This window comes from Prionailurus viverrinus, chromosome C1 (genome assembly GCF_022837055.1).
Source record: "Prionailurus viverrinus isolate Anna chromosome C1, UM_Priviv_1.0, whole genome shotgun sequence".
Classification (NCBI taxonomy): Eukaryota; Metazoa; Chordata; class Mammalia; order Carnivora; family Felidae; genus Prionailurus; species Prionailurus viverrinus.
In genome coordinates this window covers 187,094,390-187,117,214 of record NC_062568.1, presented here as the reverse complement: position 1 = coordinate 187,117,214, position 22,825 = coordinate 187,094,390, and the positions used below count along the sequence as shown (strand labels likewise).

Here is a 22,825-nt window from a genome sequence, read left to right as displayed (position 1 = left end):
TTTAAATGTTTTTTTACTTTTGAGAGAGACACACAGAGCATGAGTGGAGGAGGATCAGAGAAAGGAGACACGGAATCTGAAGCAGGCTCCAGGCTCTGAGCTGTCAGCACAGAGTCCAGACTCAGGGCTCGAACCCATGAGTGATGAGATCATGACCTAAGCCGAAGTCTGAGGCTTAACTGACTGAGCCACCCAGGAGCCCCCCCAACTCCATTCTAAATGAGGTTTCCTTTTACTAGTTTTCAATTGTTTGAATTTAGCTATAGCTCTTTGCTAGAACAACATCTCTTAATAAGTGGAATTTGTTAAAACTGGTTCCATATTGTTTCTGTTTAAATGTCCAATGTCAAGATGACAAGAATTATTAATACCTTGGGTCGCTGTTTCAGTGAAAAGTACACTTTGTGAAGTTTAAAAATATACATCTTTTTGGGGAGAAGTACAGGGAGACATTATATTTCTCTGAAATGTTTCAGTTTATATAAGTAGAACATAATTTTTACTTCTGTGATTAAAAAACAATCATAAAATATGCCCTTATTTAATCAATCAAAAAATGCCTTCTGTGGGGATACCTGGGTGGCTCAGTCCATTTAGCATCCAACTCTTGATTTTGGATCAAGTCATGATCTCAGGGTTATGAGATTGAGCCCCATGTCAGGCTGTGCTCTGGGCATGGAACCTGGTTAAGATTCTCTCTCTCTCTCTCTCTCTCTCTCTCTCTCTCTCTCTCTCTCTCCCCCCTCTCCCCTCCTCACCTCACACCACCCCTCCCACTGTGCATGCATGTGCTCTCTCTTAAAAAAAAAAAAGACGCCTTCTGTGTTAGATAGCCTCTTCGTCCTAGTAATTACAGCCTTGTATAATATCCTCTCTTTGAGTAACTTGCTTTTAACCAATAGAATATGGCAACATTGAGGGGTTGTTCTTTCTGTGAGTAGGTTGCAGAAAATCATGACCTCTGTCTTGCTAGTACCCTATCACTTTCTTGGCTGCCGTGCTTTGATGAAGTGAGTTGTCATGTTGGGAGAACCCACATGGCAAGGAACTGAAAGTGACCTCCAGCCAATGGCCCTTAAGGAACTGAATGTTCCCAACAAATAAGACCACAGACCCTGGATTAACACCTTGCTTACAGCCTTGTGAGAGATTCCTGACCTACAGAAATCATGAGATAACAAATGAGTATTGTTTTAAGTCCCTAAGTTTGAGGGTAATTGGTCATGCAGCAATAGATAACCTTTCTTTATACAAATAATGAAATTTTTTTTAAATTTTTTTTTTTTAACGTTTATTTATCTTTGACACAGAGAGAGACAGAGCATGAACGGGGGAGGGTCAGAGAGAGGGAGACACAGCATCTGAAACAGGCTCCAGGCTCTGAGCTGTCAGCACAGAGCCCGACGTGGGGCTTGAACTCACAGACCGCAAGATCATGACCTGAGCCGAAGTGGGCCACTTAACCGACTGAGCCACCCAGGCGCCCCAACAAATAATGAATTTTTGATAAACTAATTAATAAGTCATCATACAAACCAATGTAAAATAAGTGTAGTCTAGATTGGCACAGCAAATATCTGAAGTCATATACATGTGTTATAACCACATATGTGTCAGAACCAGCTGAGGAGCCTAACTCAGTGTTTTGCAGTCAGGGCACCCTTCAGGGAAGTGGTGGCTCTAGGGCAGGGTTGAATAGGAGTGTGTGGGGGGGAGCATATGTATCCCTCACAATCGATGCCTACCCACCCCCCATCTTCAGGCTCAAAGGTGCCTCAGGATGAGAACAATCCCATACGGGGCTCTCAGGCCAAGTCTCCCCTGTCAGACTGAGAGGCCCTTGAGGAGAGACCTCTTGCCAGCCCCATCAGCCACAGCAGGCTGAATACCTCCTCCCCAGTGACTGCCCCCACATCTGTCCCCCAGCTTCCAGTCCAAAAGGGCACCTCAGACGCCATGGAAAAGAGGCCACCAGGCAATGGGTAGAATAGAAACACAAACTCAAGAAATGCATTTCTCTGCCCCAGTTTATTCACCATGGCTTGGTCCAGAGGCCAGGTTCATAGTCAACATGCAAGGGCTAGACACAAAAGCCCCCAGGACCATTGCTTCAGCCTCACTCCCTATACCTTTCACCCACCCACCCATCAGGGATAGAATTCTTTACAGATAGAGCACCCCCATTTTGCAGATAAGGAGAGTAAGCATCATGCCACTGCTCACTCATCAGGATCTTGCATCCTCATGGCTCCAGAGGTAAAGCAGAGAGCTTGGCTACCTTAGTCCTTGGTTCTCCCCAAAATTCACCCACTCTCCTTTTCACAGAGCCTCTGCTCTAGCCTGTCAACCCCCATTTAAAGGGCCATGCAGTGACAGAAGGGATTATGACCCAACATGCTAAGAGCTTCCAGAGGCTGGGCTGAGCTGACACTCACTGTCCCCCCCCCCCCCCCCCCCCCCCACCAAAGGTTAATGTGGCTCCTCTGGGCCCAGACAGCCTGATTTCAGAAAAAACAGACCAACCTAATTTGACGTCCAGTGTTGCTAAAGCCAGAAAGGCACAGCGAGTAGAGGCACAGAGAGGAAACAGATTTTTTTTTCCCAATAGCCTTGGAATACCATGCCAATTCCTTGCAAGCTTATAAGCACACATTCGCTTTCATCAGAAGCTGAAATCAATATGGTCTGCAACAGCTCCTTTGCTGTGGAGAAGGGTGGTTTGTTTCAAACTGATATTTTAGAATTCCCACTCTCCTATTCTTCACAGGGTTCTGCCGTTATCATCTCCCTTATCATCTCCCCCGTCCCCATCTCCCATGTGCCCCAGGGCAGAGTTCAAGAGGGACAGTTCTTTATCTTCTTCTCTGATCCCATCCCCCATCCCTGCCACGTGTCAATCACCACCCCCAGCTTCCCTCCCTCATACTAATTCTCTACCAATTGCTCAAAAAGCCATGGCAGGCCAGAGCAGCCACCACACTTCCTACAGCAAATCCACCATCAGGGACAACAGCTTCAGTAGAGCAAAGTCTGGGAGGAGTGATGGGGAAGGAATAGGAGAGGTGGCCTGGGAAATCCCAGGAGAGTGGATCAGCACAACCCTCAGATAAATGACGCTAGCCCTCTCTCCAGGGAACAATTGGACCCTGTGGAGAAAAAAAGGCTAGGATTGACAATGGGTAACACAGAGTGTGGATGCCCGACATACACAACTGAATATGTATTTGCACACACCTGCTAGTGAGTCGGCCTGCAAATCCATGCTTCTAATACACCCTTCCCATGCCTGCACTTGCACACAAAGGCCTGCACACACAAGGGCTCACTCACAGACACCCACCACAAGCCTGCACACTCAAACTCATTCATATGCACACACACATACCTTTTGCATATATATCCTCACTCGTGCACATATATACACACTGTTGGACACCTGGTTCATGCATACATATACAAACATACTCCCTCTTACATACATGCTACACACACACATATGTACACACCCACACACAGACCTGCACATCAGTTAGCTCATGTGTACGCATGGCACACACAAGCTGATGCACAGGTGCTGATTCACACACGCCTGGACCTGCCTACATGATAGCACATACATACTCACGCTTATCTGCACTCATACCAGCAATAATCATGTACTTACTTGTGCGCAACCATACACATGCCTACAAATATATACATGTACCCCTGCACCCCTGTGGAGGCACACCCTTAGCCCTGATCCTGGGGCCTGGATGGGACCGCCCTCTGTTGGAGACAACGGATAAGCTCCTTTCGGTTGTCCAGGATGGTGTCGAAGCTCTCCTGCAGACGGGTCTGCTGGTCAACCAACTGGTGCTGCAGGCCCCGGATCCACTGCAGCAGGGCCAGGCGACGGTACATCACCAAGTGCACATGATGCTTCTCCTTTTCCTGCTCTTTGTAGCGCTCCTGAGCCTGCAGCTGCTGCACAGCCTGGGCCACTGAGGGCAGAAGGGGATCTGGAGGGCCTGGGCCTCGAGGGGTCCCACAGACAGGCTCAGGGCTGCTGCTGGGGCTGTCGGTGCTCAGGGAACTGCTGGCATAGCCGTTGTCCTCCAGAGGGGAGCAGACTGTGCTGGCGCCGCTCATCTTCTCCAGCTCAGCTCCGGCGATTTCTGCCCCCTCTGGTGGGCTGCGGACCTCCCCATCAGGGAGTCCAGGGGCCTGGAAGGCCTGGTTGTCAGAGGGCAACTCAGAGGAGCCTCTCATCAGGCTGGGCTCCACCTGGCCTGGCATCCCATGCCAATTCTCATTGGCATCTTTGGCATTCGCCATGAAGTTGGAGTTGCTGTCTGGTTGGAGCTCAGGCTGACATACTCCAGGTGGGCCCCCCAGAAACTGGCCCCCCTCAGCTACCCCTGGCTGGATGGCAAACATCTGGTCTGCAAAGGAGAAGCAGAAGAATGAGTCAAAGCAGGACAGGGTGGGGTGCCTGAAGTCGTGGCAACTTAGCTGTGGGGGCAAAGCAGTGTGGAGGAGCTGGATGCTCCTTCCCAGTCCCTTTCCCTCTGGTAACACCTCCCTTTGTGGTATTCCTACTCCTTCTCTGTTGATTCGCGGTCTCCTGCATAGGGTTTTCCCTCAGCTCTCCGAGGCAGGCTGTCTCCTTATTCTGTGCACGTCTTCCCAGATGAACTAATCTTCTGCTATAGCTTCAAGAACCATCAGGTGTTGGTGACTCTCAGATGTGTCTCCAGCCCAGATCCGACTGCTATCCAACTCTGCAACCATCCATAGGCCCCCCAAATTCTACATGTCCCAACCAGCTCTCCCTCTCCAGTGTCCTCAGAAAAATGGCCCACCCTGCATTCAGTCACTCCAGCCAGAAACCTGAGAGCATCCTGGTCTCCTCACTCTGCTTCCTTCCCCCATCTCATTGACCACAAAATGCTGACAATTCTTTCTCTTAAAAACCTGTGTATGTATGCATATACGTCAACACTCACTTGTACTTGGTTCAGGCCATTTCTTACTGGGATTACTGACTGACTGCTGCAGCCTTTTCTGACCTCTGTGCCTCCAGTTAAAAATGTAAACTTGAGGGGCACCTGGGTGGCTCAGTCAGTTGAGAATCCGACTTCAGTTCAGGTCATGATCTCGCAGTTTGTGGGCCTAAGCCCCACGTCGGGCTCTGTGCTGACAGCTCACAGCCTGGAGCCTGCTTTGGATTCTGGGTCTCCCTCTCTCTCTGCCCCTCCCCAACTCACGTTCTGTCTATCTGTCTCTCTCTCTCTCTCTCTCTCAAAAATAAACCTTAAAAAAAATTTTTTTTAAATGTAAACTTGATTGGTCACAGCTCTGAGAGCCCTCCCTAAACTGCTAACCCTCAACATGGCCTACAAGGCTGTGCTTCAGCTGACCCCTGCTCCCCATTTCAGGCTTGCCTCTTGCCACTCTGCCCCTCTCAGAATCCCAAATTTCTCAGAGATCTCAGAATGTGTCATTATTCTGTGTCAATAATGTGTCATTATTCACACAATTCCCTTGGTCCACAATACCCTTCCCTTCCCCTCCCCTGTAAACTCCTCCCTTCTCCACCCAGCAAACTCCTTTTTGTACTTCAAAATGCAGATGTCTGATCCCCACCTCTCTGAAGCCTTCCTGAAGTTCTTCCCACAGCCCCAGCACACATAAATAAGCACAGTTAACTATGCCTTCCCCTGGGTCCCCACTGCACTGGTACTCACTGTTTTGTTCATATCTGTTTCTTGACCCTGGTGCATAGTTGATGGCCAGTAACTGTGCATTTAGTTGTTTTTGGTTTTGTTTGGGGACTATCTTCTAATAGCAGCTTATACATTTGGCTTCCTGACTAGATACCGAGCTCCTCTATATATCCTCTGTCATATTCCTGCACTAAGCAGGTGTCAGTACATAGTTGCTGTGAGAGTGAATGGGGGAGAGGGGCTGCATTGGGCTATCTATCCTCTTAAAGAGAAAGCCAACGGTAGCGAGAGGCTACTGCTCAGGCCCAGGGATAGAAGTACGGCTCCAGTTACCTCCTCTGCCCTAGTGAGCAACCGCACCCCCACCCCGCCCCGTCCCCATCCCCATTGACAAGCCTCTCTTCTGACCTTGCCCTCTTCCCTCTGGGTTTACTATCTTGTGCCCCTCCCCTAGCTTGCTCCATCCAGGGGCCCCAGAGGGAGGGCGTATCACACCATTCTTTCCTCCCTAATAACCATTTCTACCAAAATTAGGGTTTGAATTAACAAGAGGTTTCTACTGACTACATATTACAAGGATTAGAAAAATGGGGGATCAGTAAGAGTGAGGGATAGTGTAAGTACAGCAGGGATTAGGAGGTCTTTATAGGTGGTAGTGGGCAAAAGTCCTCGGGGTGTAGCGACGGTCCTTTAGTGACCTACATACTCCCATCCCGCTAAGCAGTCTTGGGGACCTTCCAGGCCCAAATGTTGTCGGTTTTTTTTTTTTTTTTCTTTCTTTCTTAAACTGGGAGTGGCCGCGAGGGAAGCTGAGATGCGGCGGCTTAGGTGTTAAGGCTCACAGGGTTCTCAGAGATGGTAAAATGGGAACCCAGACACCCTAGGATCAGGCTTCCGTCCAAGCTAATCCGCAGTCGGCCCGGGGTGTGTAAGGCGGCGGGGGTGGGGAGATGGCTCTGTAAGGGTTGGGGAGGCCGCCTCCCTTCCTGCGTAGCCCTGCGGGAGAGGACCCCCCCCCCCCCACCCCTCCGCCTCCAGCAGATAGAGGATAGAGACCATGCTTCCCTAAGCTCCCCACAGGGGGCAGCCCGGAGGAGCCTGCGATCCCCTGCTTGCCCCCCCCCCCCCCCCGTCCCGGGGGGCTGGGCCCCCAACCCTCCCCTCCTGCCGGACTCACTGCCTGGACGCGCCCGCCCCGGCGCGGCTGGCTCTGCTCCCGCTGGCCCCGCGGCGGGAACTCGTCTCTGGAGGCTGGAGGGGGGGAGGGGGATGTCTCGAACTGACCTGGGCGGCCACGCTGGCCGGGCGTGGGGTGCGGGGCTCCCCGGCGACGCGCCCAGCCCCAGGCCCGGACTGCAGAGTCGGGCGGCGTCAGCGCGGCAGACAGGGCGGGGCGGCCGGGCCCACGTGGGCCGGTTCGGGGTTCCGCCGAGCGAAAGGCTAGTCTGGCCAGAGCGCCGGAACCAACTCCCCCGCCTCCTGCAGCCGTGACCGAGGCCTGCCGGGTCGGGTTTTATCTTCCCACTGCATCCATTGGGTCCCTCGGATCGCTTTGCGTCACTGCAGATGCAGTGACATTTTCAAAATGAAAATCTAATCATGTCACCATCCTCCTGCTTTTAAGCCTTTCAAATGGCTTCCCTTTTGCAGGGTAAATCCTTGAGGCAGCGGCCACAGGGTTCTGAGCATCTTGTCCTGTCTACCTCTCCAGCTTCATCCTTTGCCCTCCATCTCTGCAACTGGGCTTCACACTCCGTTATGCCACGCGACTTTTGCACACACGGTTCCCTCTACCTAAAATTCTCTTCCCCTTCTCAACTTACTCATATGTCAGCTCTCTTCTCAGATTAACCTCCTCTGACCTCCTAGGCAAGATTAGTTTCCCCTTTTATATTTCTCAAGGGCACTTGGTTCCTTTTCATCAGAGCATCTATCACAATTTGAAATGATATATTCATTTTGTGCTTGTTTCATTAAGGTCACTTAATGAAAGCTATGTGTTTGTTTTTTTTTTTTCAATTTATTTGTTTTGAGAGACAACAAGGGAGGAAGGCCAGAGGGAGACAGGGAGAGAGAGAGAATCCCAAGCAGGCTCTGCTCTGTCAGTGAAGAGCCCGATGCAGTGCTTGTTCTCACCGACCATGAGATCATGACATGAGCCAAAATCAAGAGTAGGGATGAGACTGAGCCACCCAGGCACCCCCATGAAAGCTATGTTTTATTATTTATTTATTTATTTATTTATTTATTTATTTATTTATTTTTTTTTTTAATAAAGGCTGCCCTTCCTAATCCAAAGGCTGCAGCAATTTTTTTTATTTTTTTTTTAACGTTTATTTATTTTTGAGACAGAGAGAGACAGAGCATGAACGGGGGAGGGTCAGAGAGAGGGAGACACAGAATCTGAAACAGGCTCCAGGCTCTGAGCTGTCAGCACAGAGTCCGACGCAGGGCTCGAACTCATGGACCGCGAGATCATGACCTGAGCCGAAGTGGGCCACTTAACCGACTGAGCCACCCAGGCGCCCCAAAAGCTATGTTTTAAACAAAGAAAGACTATCTGCTCTGGGACAGGACTGGGCCTTATGTCCTACACTCAGGCCCTGGCACCTTCCTCCCTGCAGGGCAGAGAACTGCTCCATAGTGGCTGTGCCGTGAACCCTTCTCAGTTTCTACTGACTGAAGCCTGATCTTCCTCACTCCCTTCTTCCTTGAAGGAAAAGTGGAGGGTTGGGGATTCAGTTTGCAATCAGAGAGAATAGAGATGCAGTTGGTGCTGACTCTAATGATAAGAAAGCACTGGCAGGTGTTAGGAAAGTTAGGGCTTCTTAAATAATTTCCTAAGGTAGCCCTAGAAGGGAGATGAGGACAAATTTAGCCTTCAGGGTTCTAGAAGGTCCCTTCCATACCCCCACTTTACCAAGCAAACCGAGCAATTGGCTATACCTCCTTCATGTCCTCCCCACATTAAAAACAAAATAAAACAAAACTAATATGGCTTCATCTTTGAAAGATAAAACATTTTAAAATACTCTTGTCTTGGGGCGCCTGGGTGGCTCAGTTGGTTAAGGGTCCAACTTCAGCTCAGGTCATGATCCTGAAATTTATGAGTTCAAGTCCGGCATCAGGCTCTGTGATGACAGCTCAGAGCCTGGAGCCTGCTTTGGATTCTGTGTCACCCTCTCGGTCTACCCGCCCCCCCCCCCCCCAATGTTCTGCTTCTCTATCACTCTCAAGAATAAATGAATAAATATTTTTAAAAATTAAAATGCTCTTGTCTTTCCCTCATCTCTTTCTTTTGCTTTTATCTCCTACTCCATCTTTTTTATTTTAATTTTTAAGTTTATTTATTTAGAGAGAGACAGAGCAAGCAGGGGAGGTGCAGAGAGATAACGAGGGAGAGAGAATCCCAAGCAGGCTCCAAACTGTCATCACAGAACCTGATGTGGGGCTAGAACTCACAAACCATGAGATCATGACCTGAGCAGAAACCAAGAGTCAGATTCTTAACCAACTGAGTCACCCTGCTACCCAGTCCCCTACTTCAGCTCTTGCTATTTTTTTAGACCTCAGCCCCATTTCTACATCAGATGCTGAAGCCTAACTAGTCTTCCTTTTTCCCTTACCCATTGCAAGTTCCCCTTGCCTTTAGACAGGTGACCCAATGAGGTGACCCAAATCCTCACTCCTAAAGGCTCTGAGCCTGGGGGGATTTAGAGTTATGCAGGTCTTCCTGTGCCATACAGCCATGTCAGATAGTTGTTTGGTGGGCCCAGAGCTGCTCCTCTCTGCCTCTCTTGTGGACTCCATCTCTCCCAGCTCTAACCATGTGGGTCAAATGGGAGCCCGGTGAGTCCAGGCATAGGAACCCCACTCCAGGTGAGTCTCTTCTCTGGGACTTTCTGAAATAAAAGGAAGACAAAGCTGGGAAGATGTATGGGCAGGGCTTTAGCAACCACATTCCCTGCCAAGTGGAAGTCAGTTTGGAGTAGGAGTAAATGATGCTTACACAGAGAAGCAGAGACAAAAGACAGAAGTCCTGGTGATGTTCTGGTCCCTGTTTCCTGAGGCCTTTCTATAACTTCCAATAAGGCCCTTGTTTTCTCAAGCCCACCTTGAGTGGAATTTCCTTTGCTGGCAATCAAAAGAATCCTGATTAATACAAGAGCACAAGGTAGTGGCCCAGGGGTCCCCCTCATATACCTCTCAGCCCTCATTAAGGAGTGGCATCTCTGTTTCCCCTTGGTAGCCATTAGCAATCCAGCTTACACTGTGACCTCCTTTGAAATGCAGTGGAATCATCTCAGTGTTCCCACATTATAATCATTTCTCCCAAGACGCTGAAACCTCCTGACCTGTAGAAGCTAGAATGTCAGAAACAGGAAGCAAACTCTTCGAGAACATCATTAGGTATACTCACGTAACATGCCACACCTATCTCTGCCTCTTCATATGGATTCTGGCTACAAATGACAAAGAATTATATACTGACTGTTGACTTAAAGCCTCTTGTACTCTGCAGGGCAGCACACAAATGGGCATAGTTCTAAATAACTTAATATCTGAGAAGTCAAGTGAATTCCCACAGCATCAGATTGTTGTAGCCTCTCTTCTCTTAGTCAAGGGTAAAGTTGTGTGGGATACTCCAGCACTGTGTAATTAATGCAGTAAGTGCTCAGACAGTGGTCCTGGCCGCTCCATAATTTTCAGAAGGCTGGGAGCCTTGAGAACAAAAAACCCTAGGAAGGTGGGGGTGTCCATGTCTGCATGATCACAGACAAGCAGATGTATAGATGTCCGTGATCCATTCACCAGAAGTTTCTGCAGTCAGGATGCCAAGGAATCAGTCATTCCAGGTAGAGCGGTGTCTGTGGCTGTGTCTACCCAGCTACATAGATTATAAAGACTGAATTGGCAAGGACACAGAAATCACTAGAGATGGCCAGTAGCAGCCCAAATAGGCCAGCCCTGGGAAGTGGGTAGATATCCTGGCAGGCAGACAGATGTCAGAGCCAAGAGAGACTAGCAATGAGTAACTAGTGCTAGGTGCTAAAGGGCCTAGAGTGTCAGACAAGGAGATAAGGGAGATGAGAGGTATTTCTACCCCAGGAAATAGGACAGGCATAAGAGTTGCTTCCTCTATAGGTGGATAATTTCTCAGTGTCAGTACTTCCAGGAAGAAAGAGGTGGGTGGGATCAAGGTGTTTCAGCCTCAAAGACATTATTTCTTCCTATCCATTCACTCGCATTCAGTACAGAGTGCTCACTTTGGGTCAGGTGCTGTGTTGGGGATTCAGAGCAGGATCAGAGCTGGTGGTGACCTTGTGCAACTCCCTGTTTAGAAAGGGAAATAGAAAAGAGTGGGCTATACAATGTATAGGTCCTACAACAGAGTTACAAGGAAAAAGCAATGAGTACAAAAGAGGGTAAGGAAAGCCTTCACAGAGGGGGCTTTAAAGGATGAATGGAAGCTCACCCAGAGAAAGCAGGAGAAAGCAGAGGAGACTGTATGTGGTGTGTATGTTCAGAGTGTGGCCAGGGTGACTGGAGCTTGAGGGGAAATGGAGGTAAGAGATGAGGCTAGAGGATAAAGTTGGCCCAGTTGTGAAAGGCTTTGACCATCATTCCAAGGAGCTTGAGCTTCACCCTGTGGGCAGCAGGGAAATAACCGAGAAAGCCCCCAAAACTTCCATGTCAGAACAAAGCACAGGCGTCTAGTCCTGGAGGACAAGCTATATTGCCACCTGCTTTCTTCTCCTTCCCTGAGGTCAGATCATCTGTCAACTTCTCCACAAGGCTTTGGAAACTTAGGCAAATCAAAACATTTTCAACTTCCCAGATTAAATAAAGATAATATGCCTTGAACATTGTAATTGTGAACACTGGACTCCCAGGGCTAAGCACAGCCCTGGAGGACCTTTGATGTACCAGAGAATCCTTAAGGAAGATTAGAAGGAAATCATTCCCCAGAATTTGCTCACCCTAGGAAAGAAGGCCTACAAAGCTGGTGACCTACTTATTTTGTTCATCCATTTCCCTGCTGCCTTTTAAAGGTAAAATGCCACTCTCCTCTATCAAGAAATTGCTGGGGCACCTGAGTGGCTCAGTCGGTTAAGCATCCAACTCTTGGTTTCAGCTCAGGCCATGATCTCATGGTTCATGAGTTCGAGCCACATGTTGGACTCTGGGTTGACAGTGCAGAGCCTGCTTGGGATTCTCGCTTCCCCTCTCTCTGCCCCTCCCCTGCTTGTGCGTGTGCTCTCTCTCAAAATAAATAAATAAACTTAAAAATTAAAAAAAAGAAATTGCTGTGTGATCACTTTAGGTAAGACATGTCCATTCCCCACCCCCAATATGGCTGTTTTCTCAGCTGTTAAAATGAGTGGGAAGTATATCAAATCTGAAGTTTTAAAGCTTTTTTTTTTTTTAAACCTTGGAATCTTTTTTTTTTTTTCCCAAACAAAATCTATGCAGTATATCCAGTTTGAGATCTTGTCTCCTCCCTGAGCCCTCCACTATAAATGGCTCCTGAAGAGGCTCACAGGAAGCTTTTAAAGTTCAGTCAAGGCACAATTTCAAATGCCCTGCACCACAAAAACCTAGAAGACAGATCCTTCCATTCACCATCCCTGCCTCCCCTAAAGGGAACAAGCGGGTGTTTTGGAGCTGCTGGAGAATGAAAGGTGGTGTAGACTCTTTCTCCTCAGTGCACCCAAGTGGTAAATGGCCTCTTCCACCAGGAGACCAGAGAGACAAATCTTAGATCCCAAGGCTATGGGAAACTCTACAGCCCACAACAGAGGGAGTGAGCTAGAGTTGATCAGGAGGACTGAGAGAAGGGAGTGCCTGTTCCACCCCCTTCCTAGCAGCTGCCTCTGTGGGCTCCATAATCCCCATGCCCTCTCCCCCACTGCACCCTCTGGCCGCCCACCACTCCTCCACCCACCCCATTCATCAGTAGGAGGGCACCGTATCAGTACAGCCTTTCAGGGCCTGACAGGTCCTTTCTGGGTGCCCCCCACATGTAACCACTTAACCCCCAACACAAAGGGCCAGGCTGAATGGGCTTGGAGCTGGCGGCTCGTGCAGAGGGGGAGGCCTCAATAGGATTTGGGGAGCTGGGTGTATAAACCTCTCTGCTCCAGCAGTCTTCAATGGAGGAGCTGGAGTCGGGGCATGTGCCGAGGGGTGGAGCCCGGCAGCTGCATCCCACCCCTGAACAATGATTTATTCATTCTCCCAGCACACACAGAGAAAACAGGCTTGGGGAACGTGGCCCCACAAATTGCCCGTGGCCTCAGCTGATTCCCATGGCAATCACAGCAGTTCTGAGTGCCCCCTCCCCCTTGTAATGTCTTGCCTAAAGCCTGCCCTTCCTCTTCCCCACCAGCAAGTAGAGTGCAGTATGATGTTATGGGAGGCCTTTGGTAGCCAGAAGTTCAGGCGGCCTTGCTCTGTGAATTGGCTCCACCCAATCTCAACCTCACTGTCTCAGAAAGCTTCCTGGTCAGGTTTTTCTCAAACCCATTTCACAGCCAGAGAAACTGATGCAGAAAAAGAAAAAAAAAAAAGGGCACATAGCTTGACCCACCTCAGGACTGCCCCAGGGGAAGGACTGAAAAAGAAGCAGGGAGTTGGGGGTTCAGCTTGGAAATAACTGACAAGTAAAGGGGGTGCCATAAAGGCTTTCTGGGTGAGTTATTGGCTGCTAACAAAAGGTACCCTACATGTTGTCCCCACGCCTTTCCCCAGCCCCCATCCTCCAGCCACACCTGGCTCTGATTCCTGTTACAATCTTTGGGAGAAACTTTGGGGATGAGGGAACAGAATGAAGACAGTTAAGCAGAGATGCTAAAACCAGTAGATTAAAAAATATGTTGGGGAGGGGGCGCCTGACTGAGGGTAGAGCATGAGACTCTTGATCTTGGGGGCATGAGTTCAAGCCCCACGTTGGAGGGGGTGTAGACTGAACTTAAATTAAAAAAAAAAAATCTTGAAAAAAATGTCAGGTGGGTAGGTGGTTTCAAGAAGCTGAATTGTGACATTTGTTTTTGACTTCTAGCCTCCACACCTCATGTGTCACCAGGGCCAGATAAAAAAAAAAAATCATCATAATAAATAAAACTAAAAATCAATAATGTTAGCAGAACAGGGAGCACCAGATTGAAGTGACCATCCTCAGACTGGCCCCTGGGCCTCCTGGCCCCAAGTTCATAATTACCCTGTCACACAGAAAACAAATCTATTGCAGGTGGAAGTGTGGGGAGGTGGGAGATCCTGGGCAAGGGGTTTGCACAGCTGAAGAGGGGGAAGGGGTGCAACAGGAAGACAGATTGGCCTTTGGTGCTGGGCAAGAGGGGGGTGGTTTGAGACTGACAAAATCTAAAGCCTTGAGAATTTCAGAAAGTTTTCTTCCCTTAGACAGGAGGGTAGATGCACTAAGGGAGGTAGGTGATCTTCCTAATACTGAACAGTAGTGGTGGGAAGTCAGAGGGAAGTCAGGGAGCCCACTTCGAGGAGTGGGGAGGGCGGCTGCTATGCGGCGGCTGCTATGCTGCTGCTGCCCTCTGGTGGGCATAAAAAGACAGTATCAACACCTCCAATGCTGGAAACCTCCTGGAAACTGGAGTCTGTCCTTTCCTGTTCTAAAGTCTTGGCCACCGGGACTAGCACACCCCAGGAAGCAGATGCAGAGACATTTTAGCATGCAGGACACTTATTACTAAGTGCCTTTGGGATCAGTATCTGTGGAAGGTTGGAGAAAGAAGCTAAACTACCATTCAGGCCCCTGATAGCCTCAGTCAACCCCTCAGGGAACTCTGAAAGGTTGGATGGCCCTGCAGAATTATCCCCAAATGAGCTGAGATGGGCAGCCCTTTATACTCCTGTCATTGGATGAGGGCCATGCTGGAAAGTGGCATGATCTCAGGCAAGGGGTTCTCTGCTACGGAGGCAATTCCCAAAGGGGCTGACCATGGAAGGCTGTCTGCAGAGAATGCTCCCAGCAACTGGGCCAAAAAGGCCTTCCTCGAAGGGGAACAGGGCAGCCCATCATGCTCTACCCCACACATCACAGATACTCATTAAACTTGTGTTAAGTGAGTGGCACGGTTAGATCATGCCTCAGGTTCCAGACTCAGTAGGGACAGCCCACAGGTCTGTTATTCAAGCAACTGATCTTTGGAAATGGTCAAGGGAGCCTTAATGCTTGAATTCATGGGTTCATTCATTCAACAAACATTCACTGAAGTTTACCAGTGCCAGGCCTGGAGGGAGACACTTTACAAATGGTTTTCTTTCTTAATCCTCACAACTGTGAAGCTAGTATTAACTTAGATTATTCAGATGAGATCAAGTTATTAAGTGGCTTTCACAATCCAGCAACACTTTAAAAACTGACACAATGGGACAAGTGCTATTGCTGCTGTCAAGGGTTCTTCGGGCCACAAAGGGTCTTGGCTCTGTTCTGTGTGTGTGCATGTGTATATGTAGAGAAATGGCTCTCTCTCTCTGCTTTTAGCCAGAGTATTTTCTCTATCACATGGAATCCTGCTTTCATGGCCACTTGTTTGAATTCCTTTCTAACAGCGTTTCTCCCCAGAGGTAACAGAAGTATGGGCTTTAAAAATTCCTGGTTGTAGCTAGAGAACTACCTCCTTCCCTGGATATTTAAAGGATAGACCACTCTTAATCCCCAGTGTTCTTAGGCCATCTGATAATTAGAAAGTCATGAAAGGCTGACTTCTACCCCTAATGTCTAACTTCCCGATCTGCATGATCATGTGGGGATAACCTTAAAGGGACAAGAGTTGGAGGTTTCTGCTCCTAAAACCTCTCTGTACCCTGTACCTCTCACTAACCCAATTTTGTAGGAGGTAAGGGTTGGAGAGATAGAGAAAGTTGTCAGCTGCTGTTCAATTACAGCCCTGACAGGTTCTCATTGTTGAGAGTTCTCTGGGCACTCCCAGCCAGCAACATAAAGATTTTAGTTTTCTCATTTAGATTCCAATCATAAAGAACTTGAAGGAAAATGAGGTGGGGAGGGGGAAGTTTGGTATCATGGAGCAATTTCTGGGTCTGACTACAGAGAAACAAAGTACCCTCAATACTCCTCACCCCCTCCCAGCCACACACACACACACACACACACACACGCCTTTCCTCCTGGGCCCCCAGAACCTAATTTTTCACATTTGGAAAATCCAGATGATTTTTGCCTGGGTCCATCTGGTTTTCCAAATAACCTGTCTTTTTGATAAATAACATAAGTTAAATTAGACAAGACAAAGAGGGGGTGGGCAGTCAGCTTTTTTCCTTTCCTCAGCCTCTGAGAGAAAGACAGGGTTTGAAAAACATGTACCATGACTCACTCCCAACCCTGCCCTAGCACTTTCCACCCCTTAGACTGGGCCCAGCGATTCCCCAGCCTGCAGCTGGGAGCTGCCTCTTCACCCCCACCCAGAGCCCACCAGCCTTCAAGAACAACAGACTGTGGTTCTTTCTGAAATGAAGGGAAAGAACCCAGGTGTTCAGCCCCATAGCTTCCTCTGATCACCCTTAGGCTGTAGCTACTTCAAATCCCCTCTTCCCATTATGTATCCCACCACAGGGAAGAACTAGATCAATAAACTGAAAATGAAAACCTTTAAGGTGAGAGAAGAGAGGACAGGAAGAGGGGACGGGAAGGACGTGGATAGTACAGACAGACAATACAACTACTAGGGACAGAGATCAGCACCTACATCTCAAAAGGTAAAGTCTGAGGTGACACCAGCTGTCCATAAAGCCATGCCTATTTCCCCAGCTTGCTGCGAGTGTCCAGGTACACAGCTGGCTTCCATCCCAACCACTCCCACCGGTCCCAGCATAGAGCCAACCCAGGCAGCATGGGCTGGTGGCTCTGGCAAGGCTTGACTTCTCCCCACTCAGCAGATCATAATGAGGCATGAGCCTCACCCCATCCTCAGCAGTGGGCTAGTGGGCATTAGTGCAGTCTCTTACATGTACTCAACCATTTCACATTAATTTGTACCTCTGATCCTAACCACAACCCTGTGAGCTAGACCAAGCCATTTCACTCTGGCCTCATTTTCCAGTTGAGGAAAAAAGTTCAGAAAATGAATTATCTAAGGTCATGCCACTTGTAAGCTGCAGAACAAGGATTTATGGTTTCACACAGCTATCATCTCTATTCTGTCCCACACTGAAAAGCTTCTTTGTATGCAGTTCAGCTCCAAGCTTTTCACCATTAGCTCTTCCAGGCTTCAAATCACTCCTTGCTCAGTAAGTATTTGTTGAGTAATTCTATATGCCAGGTATGGCACCACCTATGCTTTTTTTTTTTTTTTAAGATTTTATTATTTATTATTTTTTAAGTGTTTATTTTTGAGAGAGAGCTCAAGCAGGGGAAGGGAGGATCCAAAGTGGGCTTTACGCTGACAGCAGAAAGCCCAATGCAGGGCTTAAATTCATGAGCCATGAGACTCAACCGACTGAGCCACCAGGTGCCCCTAAAGATTTTAACTAATCTCTACACCTAACATGGGGCTTGAACTCACAATGCTAAGATCAAAAGTTGCATGCTTTATGGAGTGAGCCAGCCAGGCACCTCTTTCCATTTTTTGACAAAACAGATATGGTCTGTTTTTACAGAATTTAGTCTAATGGGGGAGGCAGACCTAAACAAACATTAAGGTGACAAACTGTGATAAAAGATCCAAAAGAAAAGGAAAACTAGCAGAGGTAAACTGATTAAAAAAGGGGTGGTAATGGAAGGCTTCTCAGGGGAAGTTAGATCTAAGCTAACACCTGGAGATTTATACATTAGCCAGACAAAGATGAAGCGTGGAGAGAAGGGCATGCCAGGAAAAAGGAAGAACACTCTGGAAGGCCCTGATGTGGAAGAAGAGTGGAAAGGAGATTGAGAGACAAAGCTATATCACAGAGGGCCTTGTAGGCTTGAACTTCATTCCGAATGCAACGGAAGACATCGAAAGATTTTAAATGAGGACATGGCATCCTCCAATTTATGTTTATACCAAGGTGTCCTCTGGCTGCTGTGCATAGATTGAGTGGAGAGGGAGCAAAACTAGGAGAGAGATCAGGAGGCTACCACAGTACCCTGGCAAGAATTATGGAAACTTGGGATAGGGCATTGGCTACAAAGCCGGAAGAGAGGTGATTCAAGGTGCAATTTGGAAGTAGATATAACAGGAGTTGGTTTTGGAAGGAAGGAGATATCAAGAATGCCCTTATAGGGGTGCCCGTCTGGCTCAGTTGGTGGAACACGTGACTCCTGATCTTGGGGTTATGAGTTCAAATTCCACGTTGGATGTAGAGATTATTTAAAAATAAAATCTTAGGGGCGCCTGGGTGGCGCAGTCGGTTAAGCGTCTGACTTCAGCCAGGTCACGATCTTGCGGTCCATGAGTTCGAGCCCCGCGTCAGGCTCTGGGCTGATGGCTCAGAGCCTGGAGCCTGTTTCCGATTCTGTGTCTCCCTGTCTCTCTGCCCCTCCCCCGTTCATGCTCTGTCTCTCTCTGTCCCAAAAATAAATAAACGTTGAAAAAAAAAATTTTTTTTTAAAAAACTAAAAATTAAAAAAAAATCTTAAAAAAAAATTTTTTTTTACGTTTATTTATTTATTTATTATTTTTTTTTAAATTTTTTTTTTCAACGTTTATTTATTTTTGGGATAGAGAGAGACAGAGCCTGAACGGGGGAGGGGCAGAGAGAGAGGGAGACACAGAATCGGAAACAGGCTCCAGGCTCTGAGCCATCAGCCCAGAGCCTGACGCGGGGCTCGAACTCACGGACCGCGAGATCGTGACCTGGCTGAAGTCGGATGCTTAACCGACTGCGCCACCCAGGCGCCCCGGGTTTATTTATTTTTGAGACACAGAGACAGAGTGTGAAAGGGGGAGGGGCAGAGAGAGAGGGAGACACAGAATCTGAAGCAGGCTCCAGGCTCTGAGCTGTCAGCACAGAGCCCAATGCAAGGCTCCAATTCATGAATCGCGAGATCATGACCTGAGCCGAAGTCAGATGCTTAACCGAATAGGCCACCCAGGCACCCCTAAAAATAAAATCTTAAGAAAGGGTGTGTGTGTGGGGGGGCCACCTGGGTGGCTCAGTCAGTTAAGTGTCCAACTTTTGATTTTGGTGCAGGTCATGATCCCAGGGCGGAACCTGCTTGAGATTCTCTCTCTGCCCCTCCCTAGCTCTTACACATGCCCTCTCTCTCTCAAAATAAACAAACATTAAAAAAAAAAAAAAGAACGGCCTTATAAATTAAATAAGTCACGGACATGTAATATTCAGCATGGTGATTATAGTTAATGATATGGTATTGCATACTTCAAAGTTTCCAAGAGAGTAGATCATAGAAGTTCTTATCACAAAAAACAAATTTGTAACTATGTGTGGTCATAGATGTTAACTAGACTTACTATGGTGATCATTTCACAATATATACAAATATCAAATCATTATAATGTATATCTAAAACTAATATGTTATATGTCAATTACAACAACTAAAAAGAAAATCTTTTCAACTCAGATTTGAAGGAATGATAAAATGAAATAGAATTTTTATAACTTAATAAAAAAAAAAAGAATGCCTTTTAGGTTTCTAGCCTGAGTGACTGGGTTTATGAAGTACCTTTTACTGAATGAGGAATGCTGGAGTAAGAGCAGATTTTTAGAAGGAAGGAAGATCACATTTTTTCCCCCTTAAAGTAAGCTCTGGGCCCAACGTGGAGCTCAAACTCACAATCCCAAGATCAAAAGTTGCATACTCCATTGACTGAGCCAGCCAGGCACCCCAAGGAAGATCACATTTTTAAGATGCTTTTTAAGATCACACATTTGAGATGCTTATGAGACAATGGGCCTTTTAATGAGTTGTCTACAAACATTATGATTGTGACAACGGGAATTTCATATTTATGCTTGCAGAGTAGCACTTGGCATAATACGTTCACATATTTTCCAACTTAAGCCTCACAGCAACTCTGAGACAGGCATGAATTACTATTCTCATTTTATACATATAAATGGAGGCTCTGAAAGGTGTGGTATTAGTATTCATTCAACCTTTACCAGGCAACACTACATTTCAGGCCATGTGTCAAGGAATGAGTAGAGGGGCATCTGGCTGGCTCAGTCGGTAGAGCATGTGCCTCTTGATCTCGGGGTTGTAAGTTCGAACTCTACGTTGGGTGTAAAAATTATTTAAAAATAAAATCTATACCAGAAAAAACAAAAAACAAAAAAAGAATGCAAGGCAGAAGACAGAATACCATCTCAAATATGATATAATCAGATAGCATGACACTCTTCCCAGAAATACTCTCCCCTATCCTTAGGTAAACAAGTCTGAAGACGGGAAGCCCCATGAGTTATTAAACAAGTACAGGAGACAAAGACCAAAAATGTGCAGTTTGAACCATTAGAAATTCTCAAAGGGTACAGTTTATGGAGCAGTTGAGATGAGGGGATTGCACAGGGAGCTGAGCAGCTTGTCCCTATGGTGCTTTGGTGAACAGAACCTGATGCTTTATGGAAGAGGCCCTAGAATGGTTTGTGCAACTGTAGACTGAATTAGTGAGATCAAAGACCTGTTTACGTGAAATGCCATGTGTTCCTACCCCATGGTGTGGAACTAGGAGGCAAAAGGGCTGACATTGAGCATATCTATCTCACAGATGCATGGGCTCTCACCCCTCCAGGTATGCCATTTCCAAGCTAGTTGAGCTGAGTGCTAGCAGGAGCTATAACAGCAGGCCCTGGGGTTTCATTAGAACATAGCTGAAGCTGATGGCTCAATGTTTTGGGCACAAGCATATGGGTCAGGTTGCAACTCTCTGCTCCAATCTTGTTAGCAAGGTCAAGACTTAGTTTGCCTTAAACAACTATACTGGCATGGGAAAAAGTCAGCTAGTGATTAAGACTCAACTTTTCTTTCTCCAAAGAGTGCTTTCTTTCCAGAGCCTAGAACAGAAACCATACGCTAGATTTCTTGTGCACTGCTTTTCTTATCCTCAGTGGTCAATCAATTCCAACCCTCTTCATCTCTCCTCCCCAAAAAAGGATATGAGAAAGCAAGAGGGGAGAAATACCTAGCCCTCCTTCCCAGTTCTTTTGCAAGGCAAAGGCTACCTGTCTTGGGCACTGTTTAAAGAGCTCAAAGGGGTGTGCCTGGGTGGCTCAGTCAGTTGAGTGGTTGAGCATCTTAACTCTTGATTTTGGCTCAGGTCATGATCCCAGAGTCGTGGGATCAAGCCCTATGTCAGGCTCTGCACTGAGCATGGAGCCTCCTTGAGATTCTCTCTCCCTCCTTCCGCCCCTCTCCCCGACTCATGTGTTCGCTCTCTCTTAAAAAAAAAAACAAAAAAAAGCTCAAAGGGAGGGGCATTAACTCTCATTTTGGACCCACAGCTGCCAATCAGAGGGCTCTAACAACAGGTACCATGTATGTAAAGTCTCTTTACCTGTACTGAACCCAAACCACTTTGGGAGTGAATATGATCAATTAAGCTGAGAGGTCAGGGAGGGACAACTGTCCAGCCTCTCTCTCTAGACCCAGAGGGCTTCCCTGGGAGGGAGGCAGCCTGAAAACAATGCTCCTCGATATTACACAGGGACTGACCTAAGAATGAGCACCCGATCTGGATGGCAAACCCTGCCTTCAGGCATTGAGATTTGTTGAAACACTACATACATATTAAAACATCTTTATATACATTTTCCCCATTAAAAGATTACAAATATACAAATTCTCTCAAAGTCAGCATCTTGTGTATTAAAAACAATTGTAGAAAACCTATACCCTAATTCCAGCAATTAAATTGGTGTTTCCCATTTGCCAATAAAAAACTGGCACAATTCATCCAATTTCTCAAGTCCAGCTCCTGTCACTGAAACCACAGTATTCACATGGAACGTTTTTCCAAAGCAGCAGTGACACTCAGTTCTAAGGGGGGAAAAGATCTGCCTAAAGTTCTAAGAGCCTCATGATTTTTCAGGGAAAATTGGGAGTGGGGGGAATTACGTTCAACAATATTTTGATTATAAACTCCATAGTGGTCTTCTTTCTAAATAAGTAATGACAGATTAAAGTGTCCTCTGGTCAGGGCAATGTAATAAACCCAGCTGAATGTGATAAATAATAGTTATATTTTTGTGTGTGTCACGATGAGAAGGGAGGTCCTTGAGCAACATTGTTGCACGTTGAGAATTTAGTCCCAGGAGAGAGCTCTCTGCACTCCCCATCAGATATGTAATGTGGACAGACACTGGGTGTAACCCTTTATCTTTATCCTTGTAGTCCAGAAAATTAGGGCCAAGATCTTTCTGACTGGGGACCAACTGAGTCCTTATTATAAGGGAAGCAAATGTTAATTGGCAAGTTGAGGCTGCCTAGGGAAGATGCATACAGGAAAATAGAAGGGGCAAGACAAATATAAAGGCCCATCTATTAGTTCCCAGGTCCTCTAAAAAGGCTCTCTTTCACAGAGTACAGGTCACCGTGGTACACGTCTTAGTGTGTGAAGGATTCATTCTGGTGTCAACATTCACTATTTTCTGTTTTTTTCTGTAATGACACATTTTTTCTTCTCCTTCTCCTCCTCTAACCACACCTTTCACACCTAACCTCCTCTAACCACCCCTATCAACCCAGGAGGCTGCTAGGACAAAATGTCAAATATATAATGGAGGAAGTGAGCCTTCACCCAAGTACCCATGCGTTATTGTTGTAAACACTGTAGAATTAAGATTAGTGGCTAACCCAGGAAATAATACTAAGAAAGGAAAAAGATGTCCAGAGCCATGCAGTGGAAAGAACTGGAATCTCTGTCCATAATCTTAATGCACTGATTATGAAGGAAGGGGGGCAGGGATCATCCACATGAACATCAATTCCAACCTTCAATGCCAGAAACTTCTCAAGCAGTCTCAACATAGGTGCCATCAACCCTGATGGTGTTAGCTTTCCAAGTATCTGAAGATGCTTTGCTTCAATCCTGAAGTACTATCATCTGTTTTGAGGCGCTTAGGTGAAGGGGATGTCATTAAAGATGGACCCCTTCTCCTTACCTAGAGAGCAGAGAAAGA

General features: G+C 47.2%; 2 protein-coding genes across 5 annotated transcripts in view; both read right to left on the bottom strand.

The window, feature by feature from the left end:
- Positions 1 to 1,378: 1,378 nt before the first annotated feature.
- CC1H1orf216 (chromosome C1 C1orf216 homolog) lies at positions 1,379 to 22,766 on the bottom strand. Of its 3 annotated transcripts, none has more exons than XM_047869553.1 (2): positions 22,638 to 22,766; positions 1,379 to 4,424 (listed from the first exon to the last, which is right to left on the bottom strand). In XM_047869553.1, the coding sequence occupies exon 2, from the start codon at positions 4,417 to 4,419 to the stop codon at positions 3,733 to 3,735; it is 687 nt and encodes a 228-aa protein (XP_047725509.1). In that variant the 5' UTR covers positions 4,420 to 4,424; positions 22,638 to 22,766; the 3' UTR covers positions 1,379 to 3,732. The 3 variants fall into 3 exon arrangements, with proteins under 3 accessions (XP_047725509.1, XP_047725507.1, XP_047725508.1); XM_047869551.1 differs by lacking the exon at positions 22,638 to 22,766 and adding an exon at positions 6,886 to 7,699; XM_047869552.1 differs by lacking the exon at positions 22,638 to 22,766 and adding an exon at positions 6,993 to 7,699.
- Positions 21,380 to 22,825, bottom strand: part of CLSPN (claspin) — a 33,907-nt gene continuing 32,461 nt past the window's right edge. For both annotated transcript variants that reach the window (XM_047869547.1, XM_047869548.1), the window contains exon 25: positions 21,380 to 22,807. In XM_047869547.1, the coding sequence (XP_047725503.1) occupies positions 22,697 to 22,807 (111 nt within the window). In that variant the 3' untranslated portion in view covers positions 21,380 to 22,696. The remainder of the gene's footprint in view (positions 22,808 to 22,825) is intronic.

Excerpts from the sequence above, each read along its gene's own strand:
- CC1H1orf216 (XM_047869553.1), bottom strand. The coding sequence starts at position 4,419 with ATGTTTGCCATCCAGCCAGGGGTAGCTGAGGGGGGCCAGTTTCTGGGG.